Genomic DNA, 26398 nt, shown 5'->3' with positions numbered 1-26398 from the left:
TTTTTTTTTTTTTTTGTGTGTGTGTGTATGTGTAGATGGACATAATAGCTTTATTTATGTGGTGCTGAGTGTTGAACCTAGTCCCTCACATGTGCTAAGCAAGTACTCTACCACTGAGCCACAATCCTAGCTCAACACAAGCTGGTCTTGAGTTTGTGGGGGTCAAGCCAATCCTCCTGCCTCAGCCTCCTCAGTAGCTGGGGTTCTTTCAGTTCATCCACCTTAGCTGTCTATTCTCATATGCATATCCTGAGTTTTGTTAATATTTGAAATTACTTTTCCCCTAGATCACTTCTCTACATAGCTGCACTCTGACCACAACTTCCCAAATTTTCTGGCTTACTTTCTCAAGTATTCCCACCTTACCAGTCATCTAACTTCACTGGAATTTCCAGTTCATTGACCTTATAGTCTTTATCCCCCTTCTGTCTTCACTTCCCTTCCTTTCCAGTGTAGATTTTGTGATTTCTCATTTTAGTCATTTCCTGCTTGCTCTCTAAACTCTTGCTTCTGCCCTGTGATAACACTTGGTCTGAAAAATGTCTATTCTGAGTTAAACCTTTTATTCTGCCTTTTTAGTGTCTATACTCAAGCAATTTGAACTTGTGAGAAATCAACAAAGGAAAATTGATGCTTAGGTTTGCATTCATTATCGTCAGTTGATTTCACAGTATTGCCTCGAAGTTTTACAATTTTTTTTCCATGAACTCATTTTTACAACATTGTTTTTAAACCTCTATTTTTTCAAACCCACTTATCTCTTTACATCAACCTTTTTTTGGCTGACCTTGTCTTCTTTGTTTTTTTCAATATTTAATTTTTAGTAGTAGTTGGACACAACATCTTTATTTTATTTATTTATTTTTATGTGGTGCTGAGGATCAAACCCTGCATGTGCTAGGCAGGCGCTCTACTGCTGAGCCACAATCCCAGCCCTGACGTTGTCTCCTTTATAAAGGAATTAAAACGCATTTCCTGGGACTTCCTCAGTTTCTTAGTAGTTTCCTTTTTCCTTCCCTTCTTCTTAGGGATCTTTTCCATTTTCTCTTTTCTGTCTCCAGTCTCTTCAGTACTGGATCCACATCAAGTTAATCACCAGTTCTAGCTATTCCTGAATGTTTCTTGAATCTGTCCACTTCTTAACTCCTAATCCATGTTACTACATTGTTTTATCTGAACTACCTTAACAACCACTTAGTCTCATGTCTGCTCTTACTCTTCAAATCTATCCTTTGTACAGTAGACAAAGTGACATTGTTAAAATGAATTTATCAGAGGTATAGCCAGGTATTAACGTCGGAGGGCAGGAGATCTATCTTTTCTGTTAGGGAACTACTTTTTCATACATTCTTTGTTTTCATTTTTATCCTGTCTTTTCTGACTTTTCATCATCTCCTTGACAAATATTGTACCAATTTATTACCTTTAAGTCATTGAAAGGGTTAATATTTACTTAACCAAGTGCTCTTGAGGATTATATGCTTTCCCTAGCTGTCTTCTGCATCTGATCATTTCTCATTTCTGCTTGAAAATCTTCAGCTACCTCTCTCCACCTCAATATAAAAGTTAAAAATTCTTAAATAGCTCACATGGCCCTGAGCCATCTGTCCTTCTCCACCTTCTCATTTACTGCTCTTTAGCCACCACTAGGTTCTTTTTTGTTTCTTCAGTGTGACAGCCCTCTTTCCACACACACTCTTCCGCCTATATTTAAACATAATACTTTGCCTTCTAATTTGTATGCATTTGCCTGGTCTCAGCCTAACTCTTACTTTGTGGTGGCAGTATAGTGAGTAATTAAAACTCTGGGCTTTATGGTTAAACTAACCTGGTTCAAAGTTTCTCAGAAGCTTAATTTTTATATCTATAAAATTAGACTATTTATTTTTATAAGGTTGTTAAAAGACATAAGAGCTTACATAAAGTGTTGAGTAAAACATCTACAATATAGTAGTCAAGAAATGCTCTTACCGCTTTATTTATTTTTTTTTAATTTTTGGTACTGGGAATTGAAGCCAGGGTGCTTAACCTCTGAGTCACATTCTCAGCCCCCCACCTTTTTTTTTTTTTTTTGAGAACAGGGTCTTGCTAAGTTGCTTAGGGCCTCACTAAGTTGCTGAGGCTGGCCTTGAACTTGCCATCCTCCTAGGCCTCTTGAGCTTCTGGGATTTCAGGCATATACCACCACACCCAGCTGGAAATCAAATTCTTTTTTTGTGGGGAGTACTGGGGATTGAACTCAGGGGTACTTGACCACTGAGTCACATCCCCAGTCCTGTATTGTATTTTTTTTAGAGACAGGGTCTCACTGAGTTGCTTAGTACCTCGCTTTTGCTGAGACTGGCTTTTAACTCAAGATCCTCCCGCCTCAGCCTCCCAAGATGCTGGGATTACAATATGCTCCAACAGTCAAATTGATGAAGTTAACTCACTGTTTTATAAGGCAGGGAGATAAGGAGTTTCATTCTGGGAAATTTATTGTTCATTCTCTGTGACCCCCCCCCCCCCCCCAATTTTTGCAAGAGCAATTATAACAGAAATTTGGGTTTGGTCATTACTTTTTATTCTGGCTGTCACTATTTTTAAATATAGGCAATACCCAGGACACCTACTATGCGAAAGAACACTAGAAGACCTTCCTATTCAAGGACCTAAGGGGATAGATGAAGATGATCCTGTTAACTCTGTCCATAACATGAAACTGACCAAGTTTTCCTTCCAGGTTGATAGGTACAGAAACTTCCTTTTATGATTTTGTTCATTTCCATTTTTTTCATCTTGCTGACTAACTTTTCACTAAAGGTTTTTACTTGGTAGATACTTATTTTTTTAAAGAGCATTTTTGTTCTGGTTTAGTCTTAATGCCTTTCACTGTAACTGGTATAAGTGCTACCCTATCTTCTAGGTCTTGGAATGCCCAGCTGTCGTCATTGAAGGAAACAATAAAGAGCTCCAAACGAGAGGTTTCCTGTTGTACTTCATGGTTCCAGGATATTTTACATTTGGAGTCCCCTGAATCTGGTAACCATAGTACTGATGTGCCAAGCTGTGCTTTCCTTCCACGGGCAATGATGCATGGTCAGTTTAATTTTCCACAGAAAGCTCATATGAAGACCAGTGATAGAGGAAAAGCTTGGAAGTTAATGCACCTCAGTGAACAAGAGGAACCAGTAGAGCTCACATGTATGTCTGTGACAGGATTCTCTGCACTGTTTACATGGGTAGTGGGAATGACAGGCTGCACCATTGTCCTCTGGGATTTGGAGACCCAGGGCATGCAGTGTTTTTTCCTTGGCCAGAAGTGTATTCCTATAGACAATAGTGGAGACCAGCAACTGTGCCTTCTTTTGACAGGTAAGAAGGTCTTATACTGAAATACATTGTCAAGAGGTGTGCTTTCTTGATGTATTTTACTTCTGTTGTCCTTGTGTCTATGTGTGCCTGCTCTCACCTTGTAGTGGTAACCATTCACAGAGGAAATTTGGTATTGCTCTTGGTAACATTGGTCTTATGTATTTTATTTTTAATTAACATCATTTCTGTTTGGCTAAATTCTAAGATACTAGGAGAAAGATATCTATTATAAACATGAAATATTAGAGGATTTTACACAACATCTAGATTTCTAGTTATTACTGATCTAGCAGTGGTAGACCTGCATTCGTGCATACTAACTGAAGAGTTGGAGCCAAGTTTCAGTTTTCTTAGAAGGGACTTTTTTTTTTTTTGGTACTGGGCCACTGAACCACATCCCCAGCCTTTTTTTATTTTTTAGATAGTGTCTCTCTACGTTTCTTAGGGCCTTGCTGAGTTGCTGAAGCTGGCTTTGCACTTGTGATCCTCCTGCCTCGGCCTTTCCAGCTGCTATATCTGGCTTCAGGATTTTTTTTTTTTTAATCCATTGTTCTCCTTGTATTTGTTTTCTTTTCTCCTTGTATTTGTTTTCTTTTAAGATGGGGTCTTGCTATGTTGCCTGGGCTGATCTTGAACTCTTGGTCTCCAGTGATCCTTCAGCTTTAGCCTTCCATATGCTAGGACTACAGGCACAAGCCAGCATGCCTGTCCGTTTCCAAATATTGATTGTGCAACATAATAGTGAGTAGGGACTAGAAATACGAAGTCTAGTGCTATTTCATAGGATGTGCTTTTTTTGTATGTGGTGCTGGGTATTAAACCTAGGGTTGCATACCTCAGAGGGAAGCCCTTTGCCACTGGGCTACGTCTCAGTGCCGTGGGTTCTTATCAGAATTTGCCTTGTGGGAAATGTTTTAAAAATAAAACTCTTTAAAAAAAATTGGACAAACCATGAGGTATTAAGATCATAATAGAAATGAAGTGGAAGCAATAAATAGCATCTAATAAATATTTGTAATTACGGTAATTTGTAATATTTGTTATTACTAAAATATAAGTAGGACTCACATAAGATGTAAGTCTTAGTAATTTATTAAAACTTTTATTTTTCCTGTAGAAAATGGACTTTCTCTGATTTTGTTTGGGTTGACTCAAGAGGAATTTTTAAACAGACTAATGATCCATGGAAGTGCCAGCACTGTGGACTCTCTCTGTCATCTCAATGGTTGGGGAAGGTGCTCAATTCCCATACATGCACTGGAGGTAACAGAATTAAATGTCTTCTGTAGAAATTTATTTGCTGTTACATAACCTTTTTTTTGTTGTTGTTGTTACTGAGGAGTGAACCCATGGTCACTTAATCATTGAGCCACATTCCCACTCCTTTATTTTTATTTTTGTTTTGAGATGGGGAATCACTAAGTCCTTAGGGCCTCACTGATTTGCTGAGGCTGGTCTTGCACTTGCAATCCTCCTGCCTCAGCCTTCCAAATCACTGGGATTATAGGAGTGTGCCACCATGCTGCGCACTGTCATGTACTCTTATTTGACTGAGGATTTGAGAAAATTCATTCAACTTAGAAGCCAATAGAACTATAGTCTTTACCTATTTATTTGCTCAGGTCTCTTTCATTGCCCTAATTTATTTAGCACTTTACCCCCTTTGGATTTAAGTGAGATTACAATACATATTGTTTCAGACAGATAGTGTTATAGGAAATGGAGGCCACAGTAAGCTAGTAAGACTAAATGAACTGGATGGTGGTGGTGCATGCCTATTATCTCAGAGACTCAGGAGGTTAAGCAGGAAGATTGCAAGTCAGAGTCCAGCCTCAGCAACTCAGCAAGGCCCTGTCTCAAAGTATAAAAAGGGCTTTGGATGTAGCTCAGTGGTAAAGCACCCCTGGATTCAATCTCCAGTAGCGAAAACAAAGAAAGAATAAATGAAGTGGAAGCAAGCTGTGGTCAAGCTTGAACAGGAATGATCTTTATTTCTACCTTATACTTTCTACCCTTCCTATCCAGCTTTAGGGGCTACATCCTGAATTTATACAACATTTTACAGTTCACCTACTCTTATATACATTATTTAATTTTGTTCTATAACAATTAGATGAGATGGATGGATTAGGTAGTTTTTATTCTGTTTTATGGATAGAAACATGCTTTAGTCAGTAGTTTATCAATTTTGTTTACCGTTTTGAAAATTCACCTTTTCATTTCTGTTATCTTTTATATTGTTTCTATTTCATTTACTACTTTTTTTTTTTTTTTGGCAATGAGGATTGAACTCAGGGGCACTTAACTTCCGAGCCACATCCCTAGCCCTTTTTTATATTTTATTTGCTGAGGCTGGCTTTGAATTTGTGATCCTCCTGGCTCATGAAGCTGCATCTGCCCGGCTTCATTTACTTCTGATGTTTATTATTTCTTCTGCTTATTTGGGGTTTGGTTTGTTTTTATTTTTCTGATTCCTTGAGGCAAAAGGATAGTTTGAGATTTTTCTGTGCCCCCGCCCCCCTCAGCCCTTTTTATGAGACAAGTCTCATTGTATTGTCCAGGCTGGCCTTGAACTCAAAACCCTTTAGCCTCATCTGTGAAGTTATCTGTGATTACTGGCATGCACTACTATGCCTGACTAAAATTTCTTAATCTTCCTTGATCCATCAGTTGTTCAAGAGTACATTGTTTAATTTCCATGTGTTTGTATAGTTTTTGAAGTGTTTTTGTTAATGATTTTTACTTTATTGCACTGTGGATGGAAAAGATACTTGATCCAATTACAGTTTTTTGGGCATTGAGATTTGTTTTGTATCCTACCATATGATGTCTTCATGTGCTGTTGAGAAGAATGTATATCCTGCAGCTGTTGAATGGAATGTCCTGTAGAAATCTGATAGGTTCATTTGGTCCTGGGGTTCAGTTTAATTCTATTTTTTTTTTGTGTGTGTGTGTATGTGTGGATTTTTCTGTCTGGATGATCTGTTGCTAAAAGCATGAAAGTCCCCTGTTATTTTATTATAAAGAAAATGGCTAATAAGAAAGAAGAAAACATCAGAAGGTATAAAACTCACTGGTACAATTAATTTTATAGACAAATTCAGAATGTTCTCATATTGTAAACATGTGTAAATCATATCTTTTCGTATGAAAACTAAAAACAAAAAATAATGACTACATTAATATGTAGTTGTATCTCCTTTTAAATCTGTTTATATTTGCTTTATGGACAGTGGTGCATGCTTATAATCCCAGTTACTTTGGAGATTGAGGCCATAGGCTCCCAAGTTTGGGGCCAGCCTGGGCAACTTAATGAGACCCTTTCTCAAAATGAAAAATGAACTAGGAATGTAGTTCAGTGGTATAGCACTTGCCTAGCATGCATGAGGATCTGGGTTTTTTTGCTTTATGAATTTCAGTGGTCCAATATTCAATGTATATGTATTTACAAAGGTTATTTCCTTTTGCAGAATTGATCATTTTATCTTTATAATCATCTTTTTTTTTCTTTTTAATGCCTTTAATTTAAAGTCTATTTTATCTGATAAAAGTATGGCTTCTCCTTTCTTTTGGATTCCGTTTACATAGAATATTTTTCCAGACCTTCATTTTTAGTCTGTACACGTTCCTGCATGTTAAGTTATTTCTACCCTCTATTGGGGATTGAACCTAGTGGCATTCATTCTCAGTTATTTTTGTTTTTTTTATTTTGAGGATGGCCTTGAGCTTATGATACTTCTGCCTCAGTCTCTGAGTTACAAAGATTACAGGCATGTGCCACCACACTTGGCTGAATTTTCTTGTAAGCAGCATGTAGTTAGGTCTTCTTTTTTATCCATTCACTCACTGTCTTTTAATTGGTGGATTTAATTCATTTACATTTAAGGTAATTATTAACAGGTAAAGTCTTACCACTACCATTTTAAAAATTATTTTTGTTCCCCCCCCCCCCTTTTCAGTACTGGGGATTGAACCTAGAGATGCACTACCACTGTGAACTACATCCCCAGTCCTTTTTATTTTTATTTTTTTGAGGCAGGATCTCACTAAATTGCCATGATTATTCTTGAACTTCTGATCCTTCTGCCTTAGCCTTCCTAGTATAGCTGGATTATAGGAATACAACATGGTGTTGTATTCCTATAATCCAGCTTCTAGTGTTTTTTTTTTTTCTTATTTATTTTTAGTTTCTTTATCTCTTATGGTCTTTCTTGGTGGTTAAATGATTTTTATCTTGTAGTGTTTTTATATAGTATATTTTTATTATTACTTTGGGCATACTATAGGTTTTTGCTTTGTGTCTACCCTGAGGCTTACAAAAAACTTTTGATTATAACACACTTATTTTGAAATGATAGTAACTTAACATTGATTATAAATATAGGAAGAGGAAAAATACTAATTTTTAAAAAATCTGCACTTAAACTGCATTCCTCCCACATTTTGAATTTTTTTTAATATTTATTTTTTAGTTTTAGGTGGATACAATATCTTTATTTTTATGTGGTGCTGAGGATCGAACCCAGTGCCCCACGCATGCCAGGCGAGCGCGCTACCACTTGAACCACGTCCAGAGTCCACATTTGGAATTTCTTTTTTTTTACCATACGATTTATTTTTATTTTTTTTAGTCATACATGACAGCAGAATGTATTTTGACATATAATGGAATGTACATACATCAATCATATTGTCTATTCTTTTCTGCTGCCCTTCCTATCCCCCCTACTCCTCCCCTCCTCTCCCATCTTTTCTCTCTATCCAATCTAATGTGACACATTTTTTTTTTCTTTTTCTCATCACAACATCATATATGTATTCTGTATAACAATGAGATTCTCCTTCCATCTTCCCTCCCACCTCTCTTCCCTATTTAGTGGTAGTCTTCTTCTCCACATTTTGAATTTTTGATGTCCCATCTTCTACCTTTTTATATTGCCTGTCTCTTAACATATTAATGTAGTCATTATTTTTTTGTATGTTCCAATACCAAAGATATAAGTGGTTTACAAAACTGTGTTTACAGAATTAAAGCATTCTGGATTTGTATTGTCACCCTTCCCAGTGAGTTTTAGACATTTGGATGTTTTCTTCTTACTTGTTAGCATCTCTTTCTTTTAGTTTGAAGAACTCCTTTTAGAATTCTTACAGGACACATCTGGTGGTGATGAAGTCTCTCAGCTTTTGTGGGATTGTCTGTCTCCATCATTTCTAAAAGCTAGCTTTGTTTGGTACAATTTTCTTGGTTGCCAGTTCTTTTCCTTCAGTGCTGTGAATACCTCATTATCTTTCCTCTGGCCTATAAAGGTTTTGCTGAGAGGTCTGCTGTCAGATAAATCATAATACCCTTATGTTATTTATTTCTTTTGCTGTCTTGAGAATCAATCTCTCTCTTTCTCTCTCTCTCTCTCTCTCTATATATATATATATACACACACACACACACACACACACATACACACTAAACATTATATATATATGTGTGTGTGTGTGTGTGTGTATAAAATGTTGTAGATGAACACAATACCTTTATTTTGTTTATTTAGCTTTGCTTTTTTTTTTTTTTTTTGTGGTGTTGGGGATCAAACCCAGTGCCTCATGTACCCTAGACAAGGGTTCTATCACTGAGCCACAACCCCAACCCCTTTACTTTGTCTTTAATCTTTGAGATTTTGATTATACATCTTGGAGTAGATTTGGTTGAGTTGAATCTGACTTGTGACCTTAGACTTTCCTATACCTGGATATTTGTATTCTTCTCTAGGTTTAAGAAGTTTTCTGTTATTATTCCTTTGTATAAGCTTTATTCTCAAGTCCCTCTTAAATGCTAAATATTTGCTCTTTTAAAAGCTGACCCAAGAGAGCTTTTTTTCGTTTCTCTTTTCTTTCTCTTCCCTGTGTATTTTCAAATACCTTTTCTTTAAGTTCAATGATTCTTCTGTGTGATCCCTTCTGTTACATTTTTTCATTTCATTTAGTGTATTTGTCAGCTCAAGGATTTCTGTTTTTTTTTTTTAAATTACTTCAATCCTTTAACTTTCTCTGATAAATTACTGAATTACTTGTTTCCTTAAAGTTTTTTGAGTTTCCTTTTTTATAAATAATTTTTGACAGTTTTTTTCCCCACATTTTTTACTGGTACCTTATAGTAGTACATAGTTATGTAAATATTCATGCATGCATGCCTGCACACAATATAACAATAAAATTTGGCCAATATAGCTCCCCAACACTTCACCTCTCCCCCTCCTTCTGCCACCCCCAACCCCCATCTGTTTCCTCCACTGAACTTCCTTTGATATTCATTAGATCTCCCACCTCTCCCCTGCCTTCTTTTTCTTTTTAATATTTTTTTAGTTGTGGATGGACACAGTATCTTTATTTATTTTTATGTGGTGCTAAGGATTGAACCTGGTGCCTCACACGTGCGAGGCAAGTGCTCTACCCGTGAGCTACAGCCTCAGTCCTCTTTTCCTTTTTCCTCTCTAGCTTCCACATATGAGAGAAAACATATGACCCTTGGCCTTCTGAGTTTGTCTTATATCCCTTAACATAATGGTCTCAAGTTCTATCCATTTTCCATCAAATGACATAATTTTATTTTTCTTTATGGCTAAATAAAATGCCATTGTCTATATATACACCACATTTTCTTTATCCATTCATTGGTTGATGGACACCTAGGTTGGTTCCATAGTTTGTTGTGAATTGTGTTGCTATAAACATGGGTATACATGTATCATTATAGTATGATGACTTTAATTGTTTAGGATAAATACTGAAGAATGGTATGGCTGGGTTATATAGTGGTTTCCATGCCTAGTCTTTTTTTTTTTTTTGTACTGGGGTTTGAACCCAAGAGCACTTAACCACTGAGCCACATCCCCAGCTCTTTTTTATGTTTTACTTAGAGACAGGGCCTCACTGAGTTGCTTAGAGCCTTGCATTTGCTGAGGCTGCTTTGAACTCTCAATCCTCCTGCTTCAGCCTCTTAAGCCACTGGGATTACAGACGTGGGCCACTCCGCCTGGCCCGTGCCTAGTCTTTTGAGGAATCTCCATACTGACTTCCATAGTGGTTGTGGTAATTTACAATCCCACCAACAATGTAAAAATGTTGCTTTTTCTCCACATTCCAGCATTTATTATTGTTTGTATTCTTGATGACTGCCATTTGACGGTGTGAGAGGAAATCTCAATGTGGTTTTGATTTGCGTTTCTCTAATTACTAATCTAATTACTAATCTAATTAGTAATTTCTCTAATTATACTAATATATGGAATATTTTTCCATATATTTGTTGTCCATTTGTATTTCTTCTTTTGAGGAGTGTCTCTTTATTCATTTGGCCATTTATTAATCAGGTTATCTGGTTTTTTGGTGTTAAGTTTTTTGAGTTCTCTATATATTCTAGATAATAGTCCTCTGTCAGAAGAGTAGTGAACAAAGATTTTCTCCCATTATGTAGATTCTGTCTTAGAATCTAAGACAGAATGTAGATTGAACCCAGTGCCCCATGCATAGGTGAGTGCTCCATCTCTGAGCCACAACCCCAGTCCTTTTTGGCAGTTTTTATGGTTCTACTTAAACACAAATAAAGTGTGCTCAAACCATCTATTTTCTTTGCTGCACAGCCTGGCACTGGAATTGGTGATTGTGATGGCTAGCTGAGCTTTCCAGTTCTTAGGGAAAACATTGTGAGCAATCTCTGCATAAGATTTATTGAGCCAAGTGTGTTGGCACACTCCCCAACCCTAATCCCAGTAACTCAAGAGGATTGAAAGTGTGAGGCGAGCTTCAGCAATTTAGCAAGGCCCTAAGCAACTTAGTGAGACCCTGTCTCGTTAAGTGGCTTAGTACTCCCTGGGTTCAATCCCAGTATTTAAAAAAAAAAAAAAAAAAAAAAAAAAAGGAGGTATATCAGGAAGATTTCCTGATCCTTAACATTGTGGACCAGTAACATCTAAAAGCCACTGGGCAGCATGTTCAGTTTTCTTAGTGCTTCCATAACTAATGTTGAGAATCAAGATCGGCCCTTGAATTTTCTCTACACCTTGTCCAAACATCTGTTCGCTGCTACTTATCTTAATTCTGATGTATCAATCTGCCTGTTGCTGGATGAATTTCTTTATCTTCTTTTAAAAATATTTTTTAGTCATAGATGGAACACAATACCTTTATTTTATTTGTTTGTTTATATGTGGTGCTGAGGATTGAACCCAGGGCCTCACATGTGGGAGGCAAGTGCTCTGCTGCTGAGCCACAATACCAGTTCCTTCATCTTCTTTTTGATATTGGGCTTCACAAGAGGTCTGAAAGCAAACCTAATCCAGGGGCAGTAGGGACAGGTAGACTGTAGATGTATGAGTGGCCAATGATTAAGATTCACTAAATAGAAAATGGCTGTCATCTCTGTAGGCAATTCTGGGGAAGAGACATTAGTTTTCTTTAAATACCTAGGTTAAATTCTTTGTCCAAGCGCCGGGTATTGTTTCACCCAACCTGTAATCTCAGCAATTTAGGAGGCTGAAGCAGAAGGATCGCAAGTACAAAGCCAGCCTCAGCAACTCAGTGAGACCCTGTCTCTAAATTTAAAAAGGGGGCAGGGATGTAGCTCAGTGGTTAAGTGCCCCTGGGTCCAATCCCTGGTACCAAAAAAAATTGTGTGAGAATTCATACACGTTGCTTTATGGTCAGTTTCTGGTGCCTTATTTTGCCTTTTAGGTGAAGTCAAGGTTTTCTGGAAGTTCTTGATGTTTGTTGGTATACCACAACATGTGCACCTTGAGGATTGGGTATTTATTCCATTCTTCATAATCTGGCTTTGTTTGTACCTGTCCTTGCATAAATTCTAAGTTGGCTGCTTATTTTCTCAGAACCTATGGTCACTGCTGATATTTCAGACTGAATGGTATCCTGAGCTCAGATTTTTAAGCCCATGATTGATATGTTGTCACTGTTTCAGCATGAGAGGGCACCCCAATCCCAAATTTGTCACAAATCCATAATGGTCAGTTCTTTAGGATGGATTGGGGAAGTGTCTAAAAAATGTAGTCAGTCTTTGGAAGTCTCTGTTTGGGACCACATTCGGCCCAAACACCTTGTCTATAGTCACCATGTTTAGTCACTTCAGGCTTCTGCCTGTCACAGGGTCTTACTGTGGAAGGAGTGGCCCTGGGGTTCTCAGAAGTGACTTCACACTTTCCTCACTCTTCCCAAGTGGATATTGACTCTTTGAGCTATGTTACTTGGGGTTTGTATTAGGGTAGAGTGGGCAGTCTTGTGACTACTAATGCTTCAATGCTGGGTTGCACTTGGAGCCTACAGCCTGCTGAAATTAGCACAGCATGGGCAGGATCAAGGTTCATGCTCCTGTCACCTGTCTGCTGCTGTGTACTCATTGTACTCATGTATTGCTAGCTAGACGTGATGCTGACTGAAGTACAAGTGTGTCCACCAGGGCCTCAGGTTTTCATCTGGCGTAGGGCAGGTCCAGAGGCCTTGTCCAGTGGTACTAGCACAAGAACAGGAGCCATTAGAATCTGCTCAGGGTTGGGTTTTACTGGCCCAGCAGAGTATTTTTCTGCCCTTTAGTGCTGAAATAGTGACAACACACCAATCATAGACTTTTAGCAGACACTGGGCATATCTACCTCTAGGAAATGGAATTGGGGAGGGGCGGTGGAAATAGGCTGTTGGTAGCACTGGGTTTCATTGTGGTAGTCCTAGTACTCAGTTCCAAGTCTAAGGACCTAATTCCCTCTCTTTCCCCCAAGTAGAAGGCATCTCTCCCATATCATTTGCTTTGAGTTGGACGAGAGGTGACATAGGCAACTCTTTTCTGCCTTCCTTAGTCGTTTGTTTTGTGTGTGTATGTGTGTGTCAAAACCAGGTACTGTGATCTTTCACCTTTTCTTTATTTCTTGGTGAAGGTAATTTCATGTGTTAATAGCTGTTCAAATTGATATTTCTGTGAAGAGACAATCATTTCTAGAAGGTCTTACTTTACTGCCATCTTGTTTTACCTATTATTTGTTATAAGTGGTATGTTATAAATTACATCATTCCTTTCCAGTGTAAAGAAATACAGTTGGGGCTGGGATTGTGGCTTAGAGGTAGAGTGCTCGCCTAGCACGCGTGAAGCACTGAGTTCGACCCTCAGCACCACATAAAAATAAAATAAAAATATGTGTCCATCTATAACTAAAAAATAAATATTAAAAAAATACAGTTAACTTTTTATATCTTGATTTTTGTATTTAGCTGATCTGTTAACTCATCCTAATAATGGATCTACTCTATGGAAGTCTTTATATAGTTAATCTGCATTTAACATCAGAATAATATAACTTTGTTTCTTCTCTTTGAATACTTAAGCTTTTGGGGGGCTAGGGCTATAGCTCAGTGGTAGAGTGCTTGTCTTGAACGTGTGAGGCACTGGGTTTGATCCTCAGTACCACATAGAAATAAATATATTGTGTTCCTCTGCAACTAAAAGAATATTAAAAAATACTTATGCTTTTATTCTTTTTGTCCTGTTTTGGTGTTAGGACCTTCAGTATAATATCTAGAAGTAAGGGTGAGCATCTTTATCTTATTTCAAAAGCTTTATCTACCTTCAAAGCTGATAAAACCTATTCTCCTACCAGTTTGGCTCTGAATATTTCTGGAGCATTGAGTGTCATGGCCTAATCTCTTTCCTCCCGGGTGGTTATTAGAGCCACCCAGTAACATCTCCATCAGTCTTTGCACGTTAAGTTCTAAAGTTTAAAAAAAAAAATCTGAATCCTGATTTTTTTTCCTGATTCTTCCTTCCCCCCATTTTAGGCTGGAATAGAAAATCGTCAGCTGGACACAGTAGATTTCTTCTTGAAGAGCAAGGAAAATCTTTTTACCCTGTCTTCAAAATCTTCTGTACCTGATCAGTTTGATCACTTGCCACCATCTCATTTATATTTAAGAAGTAAGTAAAATAAAGACTTCTCCATTTGTACTGATCATTTTAATTACTTTGAAATTATCGTGTATTCTGATGGCTTGTTGACTTCTCTACTTACCAGAACTAATGTATGGGATTTATATACATTGTGGAAACTTGAGAGAGTTTTCAGAATCTATAGATGTTGTCATTCTAAGTGGGATATTATTCATATTCTGTGCTGTGTTTGATATTTTTAATATGCAAGGAGAAGATGATCTTTCAAATTCATGAAAATTTTATACAAGAAAGAATAAAATTCATTGCTGATACTTGCAACTGTCTGAGATGTATATGGACTATACTGATTGCTTTCTGAGTTGTGGAGTTGTGGATTAGATTTTGTTATAAGAATTTTCACACTGACTCGTTTTTTGCTACTTTATCAATTCTTCCTAAGATTTTGGCTATTCTTCCTTAAAAAATAGGAAGCCTAACTTTTATTCTTGGAACAGATAATCATGTCAATCCTCTGTTTAGAGGGACAGGTAAAACCTGAGGTGGAAGCTCTGACTTGATGACAGTTGAAATTAAATTGAATCAAGGGAGCATTAACATACAGGCAAGGTTTTAATTGGGACTTCACCTGCAGAGAGAAAACACTGATGGAGAAGTGGATCAGGCTGTTCCCCAAACAAAGGGAGATGTACGTTTTTATTTTTATTGGGAGGGGGGTGCTGAAGTCCTGTATTTTTTAATCATTATCACCATCCTGTACAAATTTTGTGGTGATTTCCAACAGTCTCATTCTCTCATCTGGTTTATTCTTGGAGACATTATGTTGAAGGCATCTTTAGGCTTTTTTTTTTTTTTTAGTTGTAGTTGGACACAACACCTCTATTAACCTAGTTATATGTGGTGCTGAGGTCCAAACCCAGGGCCCCTGCATGCACTAGTCGAGCATTCTACCGCTGAGCCACAACCCCAGCCCCTGAAGGCATTCTAGCTTTTATGATGCATCTGGTTTTTGTGATTGAGAAGGTGGGTTGGAAGAGTGAGGAGGGTGGGAAAAAATACCATACGTTTAATGTCCCTGTGGTGGTCCCTGATTACCTCACCCCTATACATGTGATATTATCATCTGCTTTTTTTCCCTACTTGAATAATATATTTTAGACATATTTGTATACATAGATAGATATTATGATGACATGAATTTCATTGTATGGACTATGTCATAATTTACTCATCCAACTATTAGACATTTAGATTGATTCCAGTTTTTAAATATTGGCAATATACCATAAATGCTATGTGTAATTTTATGTATGTATAATTGGAATAAATATACTTGGAATAAATTCTAGACATGAAATTTTCAGGCCAGTGAGTGTACATAATGCACATTCTTAATTGCCTTGATAAATTTTCCTCCAAAGAACTTCTATCAATTTCTACCCTAGTTGCATATAGAGAAAATGACAATCTGCTCAGTGTTAGTTCTCACTGATAATATGAATTAGAAATTTTCTTTTTTTTTTTTGGTGCTGAGAGGGGGTTGGTTGGTTGGTTGGTGCTAGGGGTCAAACCTGGAGGCCTTGGATATACTGGGCAAGCACTATACTACTGAGCTTATATTCCCAGTCCTCTTTCATTTTGATTGCAGAGTTTGGTCTTCTACCTCCCAACTTGCTGACTTTTTAAGATACCCCCCCTTTTTAATCCACTTGAATTTATAGAAAAAATCCTGGTTTGTGATATTGAGTGATGCTCCATCTGAAAGTATGTGGTCATTGTTCACTTCCCCTGTTTGGTGGTCAATGATTTCTCCTCTACTCTCACTTGCAGTGCTCTGCTCTAAAGGGCAACAGTGAACGTGGAATAATAAGCATGGCAAGGGCTGGGATTTAGCTCAGTAGTAGAGTGCTTGCCCAATATGTGTGAGACCCTGGATTCAATTCCCAGTACCAATAATAATAATAAGAAGAAGAAGAAGAAGAAGAAAAAAAAGCATAGAAATAAGTTTTACCTACTTCCTGGGAGGACTGCCCATGGTTCCTATCATTCTCACATAAGCAGTCATAACAGGAATCACTTCATTAGGGCCTTCAGCAACAAGTAGAGAATTCAGGGGCTTACATTTCTGTGTGTTGAAGAGAGTAGCTTTGGAATCACACAGGCATAGGTTCAAATTTTGCCTGTGCCATTTTTAGCTTAGACAAATTACTTATCCTCTCTGTACTTGTTTCCTCATCTGTGGAAAAAGGAACATCTACTTCTTAAGCTATTGGAATAAGAAAGAATTTATAAATACTAAGTTTAGTACTTAAGATGTAGTAAATTAGCAAAATGGTAGTTAATGGTAATACCAGTAAATAATTATTAGTAGTAATGAAAATCATTAAAGTTGCAGGTAAGAAGCCTTCATAAAAGTTTTGTGAAAATAGCACATTGGTTCTTGTATGTATTTTAAATATTGCAACATGGAATTTTTGGATTTGTTAATTTTATTGGGAGTAGTCTAGTGTCCTTCATACTAATTTCTTTGCTTCTTTCTCAGATGTGGAAGAGCTGATACCAGCATTGGACTTACTTTGCTCAGCAATTAGAGAAAGTGATTCTGAAACCCAAAGCAAACACTTTTCAGAGCAATTGCTTAGTCTTACATTGTCTTTCCTTAACAAACAGATGAAGGAACTTTGTATTCACACTGAAGGTAAGAATAGCAGCAAAGAAACGGGTGTGTGTCAGGACAGTGAAATGCCATTTGCTAAAGTTGAATAAAGTTGACATGTAATTAAGTGAAATGAGTTTTGATACTGAGAAAGTTGGCAAAAAGACCTAGGACTAATCATTGTGAAGAATGTAAAAAGGACTATATTAAAACACAGATGCTTGTAAATAGAAAACAGTCCTCAAATATATTTTGAAAATTTGAAGATAGCAATTTTCAATTTTGGCATTCTCTAGAATTCTTTCTAACTAGTCATGTCCTCTTCCTTCCGCTGCCATAATATGTACATGTATGTGAATTGGCACATTGATATTTTCCACAGAGATAGATGAACATCTACAGAAAGCAGTGGATATTTTGACCAGCTACATTAATGAACTTAGAACTTTCATGATAAAGTTTCCTTGGAAGCCAACAGATACTATAGATGAATATAATGTCAGTGAAAGTGTCAGCACAGTGAAAGAGAGTGATATATGGGAGAAACTCAGCTCTGAGGTAAATATGAATAATTATTGTATTTTATGTGCTAGATTCAGAGGACCTGAAAACAATAAAATAAATAGAATTTAGAATCTATACACCTGTGATTCAGAATCTTCGGAAAGGGTTTTAGGTTTCATAGGTTTTGGGATCTCTGGATATGACTTCAAATTTATGTCTACAAGAGATTTGTTTATTTAATTCAGAACACAGGCTCCCTCTTAATGCCAATCTTGCCCACTTGTATCCAGCACCTGACCCCAGGGCCATTTGAAGCAGCCCTTCCCCAAGTAATACTTTTCACTGTCTTGGGCCTGGCACTTCAGACTCATGCGTTCTGCCTGACCTCTGAATACATTGAGTTATTAGATCTACTGATAATTGGATCTAGGAAAATTTTGCTTTATAGCATCATTATTTGGAATATACTCAATTTGAGTCATGTCTGTAATTCTAATTAACACTTTTTGTGAGTTACATTTCTTGATTCCATCCTTTTGCCTTTCTTTACACAGTAGATGTGAATATAGCCAAAATATGCTGCCCTCTGTATTACTTAGAGACTGGAAGGATTCCTCTATTCACATGAAGAGTACTGGTGTTGGAAAGACAAAAGCCAGAATGACTTAACATAGATGATGAGTAGAGCCAGGCATAGTGGCATCTGCCTATAATCCCAGCTGGTTGGGAAACTGATGCAAGAGGATCCCAAGTTCGAGGCCAGCCTGAGTAATTTAGGGACACCTTATTTCAAAATAAAAAATAAAAAGAGCCAGGGGATGTAGCTGAGTGGTAGAGAGCTTGCCTAGCACATGCAAGGTTTAATCCCTAGCACTACCCCCCTCCCCCCCCAAAAAAAAATCAATGGGGAATGAAACGATAAGGTTGAGATGCTGCCAGTTTCTCAAACTTTTTTTTTTTTCCCCTTGGTGCTGCTGGGATTTGAAGTATTGTCAAGTCCCTGAAGACTTGATGCAGTTTTTTCTTTTGTCTCTATTACTTGATAGTCTCACTTTTTGGAGCACCTGTCATCTTTTCTTAATATATGTGTGGAACAGTTATTGATCTTTGATTTTTTTTTTTTTTTTTTTTTTTTTTACTCATTAGTTACTTCTACTAAGAAGCCCTGTGGCTTTTTTGTTTTTTATTTGGTAACACCTGTTCTGAACCCTGGTCTGGAACATCCTGGGATACTTTTTATCACAGACAGTGCTCTATTTGTGTTACTGACACTGACTATCACTAGACACTGAGCTCTTGGAGAGCAGGGTTTATTTTAGTCAGCTTCATATTCCCTATGCCTAGCTGCAGATAGTAGTAGTAGATTTTCAATAAAGGTCCCTTAGTAGGTATTCAGTGAATGTATAAATCCTATGTTGATAATCATAATAAGAAAATTAAAAAGAACCTAAAGGTAAATGTTTTTTCTTCCTTCTCCTAGGAAGTTATTGCCAATGCCATTTTAAACAACAAAATACCAGAGGCACAAACCTTCTTTAGGAGTAACAGTCATTCTGCTCAAAAACTTGAGGAACTGATTAGGATAGGCCTAGGTTTGGTCTTTGACAGTTTAAGGAAGAACAATATAAAGGAAGTCTCTGAACTTCTGAAGAACATGGTGAGTGGTATAATCACATTTGTCAGATCTTAAAGTCCCTGATGTAAGAGAAGATCTCCAGTCACTTAATATAATTTCTGGTTACTGTAAAAACTGAGTTTTTTCATTGTTGCATTACAAATGAAGAAATTTATGTAGTCCTTACTAGAAAAAAAGTGACATTAATTATACTGAGAAATGTTTTTTGGTATTGAGAACTTTCCTGAAGAGATTTCCCTCCCATATTTATTGAGGTATGATTAATGAAAAAAATTATACATATTTAATGTGTAAAATGTGATGCTTTATGTGTGTATACATTGTGAAAAAGATTACCACAAACTAATTAATGTTACCTTATATAGTTGTGTGTCTGTGGTGAGAACACTTGAAAACTCTTAGCAAATTTCAAGTCTACAAGATATTATTATCCTCCTAACAAATATCATGTATAACATATATTTTTAGCTTATGCTATAAGTCCAGGACTTATTTGTCTTATAACTGAAAATTTGTACCCTTTAGCCAATCTCTTCCTTTCCCATACTTGCTGCCCACTGGTGACGTCCAGTCTATTCTGTTACTACAAGTTAAATTTTCTTTTTAAGATTGCACATGTAGATGGAATCATGTAACATTTGTCTTTCTGTGTCTGGCTTGTAAATGGCATGGTTCCCTTCTTTCTTAGTCTGAATAATGTACCATTAAATATATACACTCCACATTTTCTTTATCCATACAGCTATTGATGGACAATAAGTTGATATCATTCTCTCTCTCTCTCTCTCACACACAGACACTCACTCTCTTGCTTTTACACACACACGCACACACACATACATTTCCTTTCTCTCTCTCTCTCTCTCACACACACACACACACTCACTCTCTTGCTTTTACACACGCGCACACACACATCCCCCCCCCCCCACTCTTTGTGATACTGGGGATTGAATGAATGCAGGGTGCTTAACAACTGAGCAACATCCCCAGCCCTTTTTATTTATTTATTTATTTTAAAAAATTTGTTCTAATTAGTTATATATGACAGTAGAATGCATTTTGACACATCATACAAAAATGGAGTATAACTTCTCATTCTTCTGGTTGTACATGATGTAGAGTTATACAGGTTGTGTAATTATATATGCACATAGGGCAATAATGTCTGATTCATTCTACTATCATTTCTATCCCTATTCCTCTCCCCTCCCTTCACTCCCCTCTGTCTAATCCAAAGACCCTCTCTTTTCCTCCCTGCCATTGTGAATTAGTATCTGGATATCAGAGTAAACACCTTTGGTTCTTTGGGATTGTCTTAGCCCTTTTAAAATATTTCATTTAGAGACAGGTTCTTACTAGGTTGCTTAGGGCCTTGCTTAGTTGCTGAGGCTGGTTTTGAACTTGTGATCCTCTTGCCTTAGCCTCCCAAACCACTGGGATTACAGACATGCACCACCGTGTCTGGCTTCTTGAAGATGTGTGTGTGTGTGTGTGTGTGTGTGTGTGTGTGTGTATGTATGTATGTATGTATTTTGGTACTGGGAATTGAACCCAGGGGTGAACCCACTGAGCTTCATCCCCTTTTTTAAATTTTTTTTGGAAACAAGTTCTCTCTAAATTGCTGAGGCTGGCCTTGAATTTGCAATCCTCCTGCCTTAGCCTCCTGAGTTGCTGGGATTACAGGTGTGCACCACCGTGCCCAGTTTGAAGATTATTTTTAAATGGAGTTCCTGCTGGGCACGGTGGCACATGCCAGTATTCCCAGCCACTCTGGAGAATGAGGCAGGAGGATAGCGAGTTCAAAGCTGGCCTCAGCAATTTAGTGAGGCCCTAACTAACTTAGTGGGACCTTGTCCATGGTAACTTCCTGGGTTGGACTGGGGATATAGCTCAGTTGGTAGAGTGCTTGCCTTACATGCAGAAGTCCCTGGGTTCAATCCCCAGCACCACAAAAATAAATAAATAAAAATAGAAAGGACTGAGGATGTAGTTTAGTGGTTAAGTGCCTCTAAGTTCAATTCTGGCATAAAAAATAATAAATAGATAAATAGATAGATAAAAATAAATGGAGTTTTCATCATCTCCCTGTTGATAGGACTTATGATTTATAGGAGGATCTTCTGTATTGTTCATGTGACCCCTTACATCTTTTTTTGTGCTTTCTAGTGGAATGTGCCTTTGCTTAGGGCTTCATGTTTCATGAATTTACTTCATCTGAGAAGGGAAATCCTAGAAGTAGTGTTCCCAGACTAAACTGAGATCTGGCCCTAATCTGCATTGGTGGGGTCTTGTCCATAGTAACTTCCTGGAAGTGCAGAGGAGTGAAACTATGTAAGGGGTAATTGTTTACATTGATCTTTTAAATGAATCATCATAGCAGGTTGTTGTATAGTTTTTCTTAGATGTATGGTAGCCTGGCCTTACTTAAATTGTTCTACATGTTATCTTTGCTCTGACAAAGTGTTTAAGGACTTTAGGAATATGCAGTAAATATGTATTCGGAAAATAAATATTTGCAAAAGAAAAGAAAAGATGTGGTATTCTAATAGAATGCATGTCTATAATAGAATACTTCTGTATCTAACATGTTTGTGTTCCAAATAATTTCATTACTAAATGTAAGGTTTTTTGATTTTCTATGTCTATTATAGGGCTTTGATGTAAAGGACCACTTGCTCAAGATATGCTTCTACACAACAAATAGAAATATACGGGATTATTTGGTAGGTAAAGATGAAACTGTGTAGTTTACCATTTTTTTTTTCTTAAGAAACCCCAGCTTTAGAGTGTAATTGTTTACATTGACCTTTGTTTACAAGTGAATCATCATGGCAGGCTGTTGTATAGCCTATCTTAGATGTATGGTAGCCTTGCCTTTAAATTTTTCTGTCCCATTTAAAGATGAGACTGTGTAGTTTACATTTTTTTTAGAAAAATATGGAAGAAAAACTTTATAAAATAATTTTAATATTCAACCAATATCTAATAAGTAAATATATGACAGTTCTTTCTTTTTAAATTATTACACTTATGGTCAAGGAAAATTTTTGTGAATGTAAATTCAAGAATTAAAAATACAATTTTTAAATGGCATTTAATCTCATGATTTTTGTTTTGCATATGTGCTTGAGTTTTGTGAGGTCATTGTTTTAATTATCTTTTATTCAAGGTTGAAATTTTGAAAGAAAAAAATTATTTTTCTGAAAAAGAAAAAAGAACTATAGATTGTGTGCATCAAGTTGAAAAATTTTATTCGGGACGTCTCCAAGGAAATTTGCAGATACGTTCCTTTCCCAGGTAGTCTCATCAGTCTCCTTTTGATAATATTGGAAGAATATTATAGATAATATTTAGTTTGTAATAATTATGAGCACAAGTTTCTTAACATGGAACTGAGTCAACCTTCTCAGAAAGAAAAATTTGTATCATATAGAAGGGATTTCCCATCATTTTAATATTTGCATAATCAGAATTGTATACCCCCCAAAGAATAGGTGTTCTTGTAGATAAAAAGGATGCTTTTTCTTCCAAAGTTAAAAAAATATATATATGTTACTGTTTTTAGGTATTGGATAAAGGAACAAGATTTTTTCAAGCACAAATCTATTTTGGACTCATTCCTCCAATATGATTGTAAAGATGAATTTAACAAACTGGACCATGCAATTGCATTAAATTGGGCTCAGTGGTGGGATCAACCAATGCAAGAATATATCCTTCTCCCCAGGATAAGTCCAGAAGGCAAGTATGAGATAGTGCTAAATATATGCAAATTAAACAAGGGTTAAATTAGGTACTGGCATTTTAATTTTTTTTTGTGTCTCCATTTTAGAATTCTTTTGAGAGGGGGTAGATATTAAGTTTCTCTAAAATGCAAGACATTGTATTAATTCATTGAGTCTCAAGTTTTGCATTCTGTGAATATTTCAACAGAATTGACATGGGTGCATTAAAATAGGTTGGAAATCAATCCAGAGCTTATGATTTATTATAATTGTTAGAATTACATTCCAATTATATACTGTATTTAAGTTTTCATAGATGTTCCACATTTGGAACAATGGGACAAAATGGGTTAAGACCTCTTATCCCAACATTTTTGTGATGGATTTACAATGTGATAGTGAAAATAAAGTCATATGATTTAATGAATTGAGAGTCAAGACCAAGTTTTTATTCCAGCTTCAGAGTGACATTCTTTGCTTTTCCAAATAGTTTTTGAGTTTCTTGTGTAAGTTAAGGATCCATGTCACATCAGGGCTCTAGAGGATAACAGTGATGAAAAGTGGTATATCAGAGAATCAAATTTATTTTTACTATTATAGCCAATGTTTGTTTGTTTTTGGTATCAGGGATTGAACTACCACTGAACCGTATCTCCAGCCCTTCTTATTTATTTTGAAACGGGGTCTCGCTAAGTTGCTTAGGGCCTTGCTAAGTTGTAGAGGCTGGCTTAGAACTTGTGATCCTCCTCGTTCTCCTGAGTTGCTGGGATTACAGGCACCACTGCATCCAGCAAAGCTTTTTATAATAAAGGAAAGAGGCCAGGAATTGTTGCACACATCTGTACATCCCAGGGACTTTGGAGGCTGAGGCAGGAGGATTGTAAAGTTGAGCCAGCCTCAGCAACTTAGTGAGTCAGGGTCTCAAAATAAAATTAAAAAGAGGCTTTGGGTGTGTAGTTCAATGATAGAGCGCCTGTGGTTTCCATTCTCAGTACTACAGAAAAAAGAGGGTTGAATAGATAAGTGAAATGGGCAGTTTAACATACCCATTTCATTTTAACCACTAGCGATGAGAAACATTTAACTCTTCCAGATGTTATTGATTGTAAAATGAACAATACAAGAGGAAAACTGTAAAAGAAGCAAATAACCTGAATAATTCATACATTATATGAATATTCATGTTCAGATTATATTTACTGAATATTTAATTCAGTATTGAGTTACATGTTAACCATCATAATTCATTGCACTTTAAAATGTGTTTTGTTCTTTGTGTAGAATATAAACTGTATTCCCCGGAAGCCCTGTGGAGATACCTCACAGCTCACCATGATTGGTTAAACATTATCTTGTGGATTGGAGAGTTTCAGACCCAGGAAGGTTACCTTTCACTTCAGCAGAGCAAATGGCCCCCTCTGACTGTTGATGTTATTGATCAGAATACTTGCTGCAACAACTACATGAGGAATGAAGTTTTAGATAAATTGGCCAGGTATTATAACTGTTGAATTAATCCTCCTTGGGAAAAATAAAAGGAAGAGCAATAAGAAAAAATGGTGAGGGCCAGGCATAGTGGCCCACCTGTAATCCCAGCAGTTAGGGAGGCTGAGACAGGTCCTCAGCAGCTTGGCGTGACCCTGTCTCAAAGAGTAAAAGGGGCTGGGGATGTAGCTTCATGGTAAAGTATCACTGGGTTCTTTCCTCAGTACTGTTTTTTATTTTTTTAGCTCTGGAGATAGCAAAGTGCATGCATTGGGGAGGAATATACTAAACATCTCAAAATACAATGTTGTATAATATGAGTGGTGGTTACATGGTGCTGCTTTAAACTCCATGTCTATTTTTCTGTACTACTTTGGTAGACGTAATGTGTTTAACAGTAAATTTGTTAAAAGTAATACAGAAATGCAAGTTTCTCTGATTTAGTAGTCTATTTATTATTTTAGCCTCTTAGTGAGATATTTTTCTTAGTGCACAGAGCATCCACTTCAAGAGCTTGCCACTGTTGTCACATTGGTTTGTATAGTTCCAACCAAATATTTAAAAAACGGAGAGATAGTTTAGTTAGGTTTTCAAAATATCAAAGATAACTTGAGACTTTAATTAGTATACCTTTAAATGCTGTAATATTACAGAAACCTACATAGGAAACTGGCAAAATGTGTGCCTTAGAATATATTTATAGAGTAAGAACTGTTACCCTTATATTGTAAATGCTTATTGTTTTTTAATTTTATATATATATATATATATAATTTTTTTTTAGTTGTTGATGGACCTTTATCTTTATTCATTTATTTATATGTGGTGCTGAGTATCAAACCCAGTGCCTCATACATGCTAGGCAAGCTGTCTCTATTGAGACACAACCCTAGCCCCTATAAATGCTTATTGTTTTAAGTAGTTGATACTTAAACAGTGGAGGTGATTTGGTCTGCTCTGAATATATCAACTTTTTACTTTCTTACACCTTAAACCGGCAGGAATGGAATTTTTCTTGGGTCTGAACTAGAAGATTTTGAACTCTTCCTTCTAAGACTCAGCCATATTGGGGGTGTGATGCAAGATACTCTCCCTGTCCAAAACTATAGGACCAAAGAAGGTTGGGATTTTCATTCTCACTTCATTCTCTACTGCTTGGAACATGATCTACAGTATCTTCTTTATGTCTTTCTCGACTATTACAAGTAAGTATTGAGAATTGACTTTTCATATTTCCTCTTCTCATACTACTTCTGGACTTTTAGGAAAACAGTAAGCATCTACATGAGAGATATTAATCTGTTTGAAGTAGTTTCTCCCATCCCAACACTTGGTACATAGTTTAGTAGATATTCACATTCAACTAGATACATAAAAAAAGAAAGGAAGATCCTAAAGTTTCACTGTAATTCTTTGATACTTTCATTGCCAGGAGAATGCTAAGCAACTTTGATTTCATAGCCTCTGCAAGGCATATTACATAAACTCTAAAACTTATATAAATTTTTGCGTATCAGTATATATTTACCTAAGATCAACCTGCAAAATTGTATTGGTGGCCAGTGTTATTGGGTCAGTAAGAATAACAGCAGTGAAAGTAGTTTGTAATACAAGTGCTTACAATGTTCTTGGCATTAGGCTAAGTGCTTTACATGCATTAACTCATTTCATCTTCACAAAAACTGTGGTGGTTACCCCCATCTCCATTTTACAAGTAAGGAAATATGGAGGCTTTGAAACTTAAGTATTTTTTACCTAAGACACATAACTAGTAAGGGCAGACCCAGATTTAATTCTGTTTACTTTGATTCTAGAGTCCACACTTCTACTCTAATAGAGACTTGTTGGTTTATTGTTTTTCTTAAACTTTATGTAGTAAACACTAGAAGTTTGAACAGAGAATGTAGTCCAGGTTTGTATCATGGAGGCTTACTCACACACTGAAGTGATTCTCCAAAACTGCTATGAAAAAAGAACAAATTTGAGAGTCATATTTTCTTTTTTTTTGTGGCCTGGGAATTGATCCCAGGGGTGCTCCACCACATCCCCAGTGCTTTTTATTTTTTATTTTGAGACAGGGTCTCACTAAGTTGCTGGGG

The 26398-nt window shown here is 36.7% G+C and overlaps 1 protein-coding gene across 5 annotated transcripts in view; it reads left to right on the top strand.

The window, feature by feature from the left end:
• Spg11 (SPG11 vesicle trafficking associated, spatacsin) overlaps positions 1 to 26398 on the top strand; it is a 75656-nt gene that overhangs the window by 8620 nt on the left and 40638 nt on the right. For 4 of the 5 annotated variants that reach the window (XM_046461810.2, XM_046461809.2, XM_046461811.2 and 1 more), the window contains 12 exons: positions 2593 to 2730; positions 2906 to 3354; positions 4472 to 4617; positions 14182 to 14317; positions 16833 to 16988; positions 17329 to 17504; positions 18931 to 19107; positions 21741 to 21812; positions 22259 to 22386; positions 22655 to 22830; positions 24096 to 24309; positions 25301 to 25504. In XM_046461810.2, the coding sequence (XP_046317766.1) occupies positions 2593 to 2730; positions 2906 to 3354; positions 4472 to 4617; positions 14182 to 14317; positions 16833 to 16988; positions 17329 to 17504; positions 18931 to 19107; positions 21741 to 21812; positions 22259 to 22386; positions 22655 to 22830; positions 24096 to 24309; positions 25301 to 25504 (2172 nt within the window). The remainder of the gene's footprint in view (positions 1 to 2592; positions 2731 to 2905; positions 3355 to 4471; positions 4618 to 14181; positions 14318 to 16832; positions 16989 to 17328; positions 17505 to 18930; positions 19108 to 21740; positions 21813 to 22258; positions 22387 to 22654; positions 22831 to 24095; positions 24310 to 25300; positions 25505 to 26398) is intronic. The other variant, XM_058584763.1, reaches the window with a different exon arrangement.

The sequence above is a fragment of the Marmota monax genome, unplaced genomic scaffold, assembly GCF_021218885.2.
Source record: "Marmota monax isolate L192 unplaced genomic scaffold, Marmota_monax_Labrador192_F-V1.1 WCK01_AAM20220418_F8-fsc00001, whole genome shotgun sequence".
Classification (NCBI taxonomy): domain Eukaryota; kingdom Metazoa; phylum Chordata; class Mammalia; order Rodentia; family Sciuridae; genus Marmota; species Marmota monax.
This window is presented reverse-complemented; position numbering and strand designations above follow the sequence as displayed.